Source organism: Eriocheir sinensis, chromosome 1 (genome assembly GCF_024679095.1).
Source record: "Eriocheir sinensis breed Jianghai 21 chromosome 1, ASM2467909v1, whole genome shotgun sequence".
Taxonomy (NCBI): Eukaryota; Metazoa; Arthropoda; class Malacostraca; order Decapoda; family Varunidae; genus Eriocheir; species Eriocheir sinensis.
The window spans coordinates 18,092,422-18,096,276 of NC_066509.1; the positions used below are offsets into that span (position 1 = coordinate 18,092,422).

The 3,855-nt window shown below is 36.2% G+C and overlaps 1 protein-coding gene across 1 annotated transcript; it reads left to right on the top strand.

Annotated features, from left to right (window-relative positions):
• The first annotated feature begins 353 nt into the window (after positions 1-353).
• Positions 354-2,689, top strand: LOC127002239 (cysteine-rich, acidic integral membrane protein-like). Its single transcript, XM_050868336.1, has 2 exons — positions 354-359; positions 1,223-2,689. The coding sequence occupies exons 1-2, from the start codon at positions 354-356 to the stop codon at positions 2,687-2,689; spliced, it is 1,473 nt and encodes a 490-aa protein (XP_050724293.1).
• Positions 2,690-3,855: the final 1,166 nt, after the last annotated feature.

The following is a 3,855-nucleotide window of genomic DNA, read 5'->3' on the forward strand; positions in this document are numbered from 1 at the left end:
TGTGACTGTATGACTGCTCGTATGATTATATGACTGTATGACTGTATGACTGTTCTTAAGACTATATTACTGTATGACTGCATGGCTTCTTATGATTGTATGACTGTATGACCGCATGACTTCTTATGACTGTATGACTGTATGACTGCATGGCTTCTTATGATTATATGACTGTATGACCGCATGACTTCTTAAGACTGTATGACTTTTTATGACTGCATGGCTTCTTATGATTGTATGACTGTATGCCTGCATGACTTCTTTTGACTGTATGGCTTTTTTTATGACTATATGACTGTATGACTGCATGATTTCTTTTGACTGTATGACTGTATGACTGATCTTATGGCAATATGACTGTATGACTATATGAATGTATGACTGTATGAATGCTCTTATGGTTGTATGACTGTATGACTATGACTTCTTATGGTTGTATGACTGTATGACTGCTCTTTTGACTATATGACTGTATGACTTCTTATGATTGTATGACTGTATGACTGCTCTTATGACTATATGACTATGACTATTATTTCGTAAGACTGTATGACTGTATGCCTGCTCGTATGACTATACGACTGTATGACTGCATGACTTCTTATGGCTGTTTGACTGTATGACTGCTCCTATGACTATATGACTGTTTGAATGTATGACTGCATGGATTCTTATGACTGTATGACTGCTCTTATGACTGTATGACTGGATGACTGTATGACAGCATGAATCTTAGGACTGTATGACTGTATGACTACATGATTTCTTATGACTGTATGACTGCTCTTATGACTATATGACTGTATGACTACATGACTTCTTATGATTGTATGACTGTATGACTGCTCTTATGACTATATGACTGTGTGACTTATTATGACTGTATTGCTGCTCTTATGACTGTGCAGCTAAATAATTATGACTGTATTACTGCTATTATGACTATATGGCTAAATTACTGCATGATTGTATGACTGCTCATATGGATGTATGACTGCATGACTGTATGACTGCTCTTATGACTGTGACTGCACGACTGTATGACTGCTCTTATGACTATATGACTGCATGACTGTATAACTGCACGACTATATGAGTTCTATGACTGTATGACTGCTCTAATGACTATGACTGCTCTTATGACTGTGACTGCGCGATTGTATGAGTTCTCTTATGACTGTATGACTGCTCTAATGACTATGACTGCTCTTATGACTGTGAGTGCTCTAATTACTATGACTGCTCTAATGACTGTGACTGCTCTAATGACTATGACTGTTCTAATTACTATGACTGCTCTAATGACTGTGACTGCTCCAATGACTATGACTGCTCTAATTACTATGACTGCTCTAATTACTATGACTGCTCTAATGACTATGACTGCTCTAATTATTATGACTGCTCTAATGACTATGACTGCTCTAATGACTATGACTGCTCTAATGGCTATGACTGCTCTAATGATTATGACTGTTCTAATGACTGTGACTGCTCTAATTACTATGACTGCTCTAATGACTATGACTGCTCTAATGACTATGACTGCTCTAATGACTATGACTGCTCTAATTACTATGACTGCTCTAATGATTATGACTGCTCTAATTACTATGACTGCTCTAATGACTGTGACTGCTCTAATGACTATGACTGCTCTAATGACTATGACTGCTCTTATGACTATGACTGCTCTAATGACTATGACTGCTCTAATGACTATGACTGCTCTAATGACTATGACTGCTCTAATGACTATGACTGCTCTAATTACTATGACTGCTCTAATTACTATGACTGCTCTAATGACTATGACTGCTCTAATGACTATGACTGCTCTAATGACTGTGACTGCTCTAATGACTATGACTGCTCTAATGACTATGACTGCTCTAATGACTATGACTGCTCTAATGACTGTGACTGCTCTAATGACTATGACTGCTCTAATGACTATGACTGCTCTAATGACTATGACTGCTCTTATGACTATGACTGCTCTAATGACTATGACTGCTCTAATGACTATGACTGCTCTAATGACTATGACTGCTTTAATGACTGTGACTGCTCTAATGACTATGACTGCTCTAATGACTATGACTGCTCTAATGACTATGACTGCTCTAATGACTATGACTGCTCTAATGACTATGACTGCTCTAATGACTGTGACTGCTCTAATGACTGTGACTGCTCTAATGACTGTGACTGCTCTAATGACTGTGACTGCTCTAATGACTATGACTGCTCTAATGACTATGACTGCTCTAATGACTGTGACTGCTCTAATGACTATGACTGCTCTAATGACTATGACTGCTCTAATGACTATGACTGCTCTAATGACTGTGACTGCTCTAATGACTGTGACTGCTCTAATGACTGTGACTGCTCTAATAACTATGACTGCTCTAATGACTATGACTGCTCTAATGACTGTGACTGCTCTAATGACTGTGACTGCTCTAATGACTATGACTGCTCTAATGACTATGACTGCTCTAATGACTATGACTGCTCTAATGACTATGACTGCTCTAATGACTATGACTGCTCTAATGACTGTGACTGCTCTAATGACTATGACTGCTCTAATGACTATGACTGCTCTAATGACTGTGACTGCTCTAATGACTATGACTGCTCTAATGACTATGACTGCTTTTATGGCTGTATGGTTGTATGAATGTATGACTGCTCTAATGACTATGACTGCTCTTATGACTGTGTGACTGCACGACTGTATGAGTTCTCTTTTGACTGTATCACTGCTCTAATAACTATGGTTGCTGTTATGACTGTGTGAGTGCACGACTGTTTGAGTTCTCTTTTGACTGTATGACTGCTCTAATAACTATGGTTGCTGTTATGACTGTGTGACTGCACGACTGTTTGAGTTCTCTTTAGACTGTATGACTGCTCTAATTACTATGACTGCTCTAATGACTATGACTGCTCTTATGGTTGTATGGTTGTATGAATGTATGACTGCTCCTATGACTGTATGGCTTAATGGCTGCATGACTGCATGACCACTTTAATGACTACGACTGCTCTTATGACTATATGGCTCTACGACTGCATGACTGTATGACTGCTCTTATGACTGTATGGCTACATCATTGCATGACTGTATGGCTAATCTTTCCCATTGAATATGACTTTCCACATTTTCCTTCCTGAAGGTTATTTTACTATTTTACCTTTTTTTATAATTCAACGTCGCTTTTTCAAATCTTCTTTTTCATCCATAAGGTTTACCTGGTTCTTTTTTATTATTATTACCGCATTGGACTCCTTCGCAATCCTTATTTTTACCCTGAATTAAAGATTTCCTCGTTCCTCTGAATTTAAATTAGGGACATTTTTCCCTCACATTTTTTTTATTACTTTTTGTTCCCACTTTTCCTCGTGATCAGACTGTCGCAACCCCCCACCCCCACCCCCTCAACGAGTGCCGCCCCCTCCGTTACAACGCCGCAGCAAGGCGCACCACGGGAAGGGGGTTCATCTCTCTCTCTCTCTCTCTATATATATATATATATATATATATATATATATATATATATATATATATATATATATATATATATATATATATATATATATATATATATATATATATATATATATATATATATATATATATATATATATATATATATATATATATATATATATATATATATATATATATATATATATATATATATATATATATATATATATATATATATATATATATATATATATATATTTCTCTCCAGTCTCCTCTTAGTAGTAATATTATTATTATTATTATTATTATTAGTAGTAGTAGTGGTAGCAGCAGTAGTAGTAGTAATATAAGTA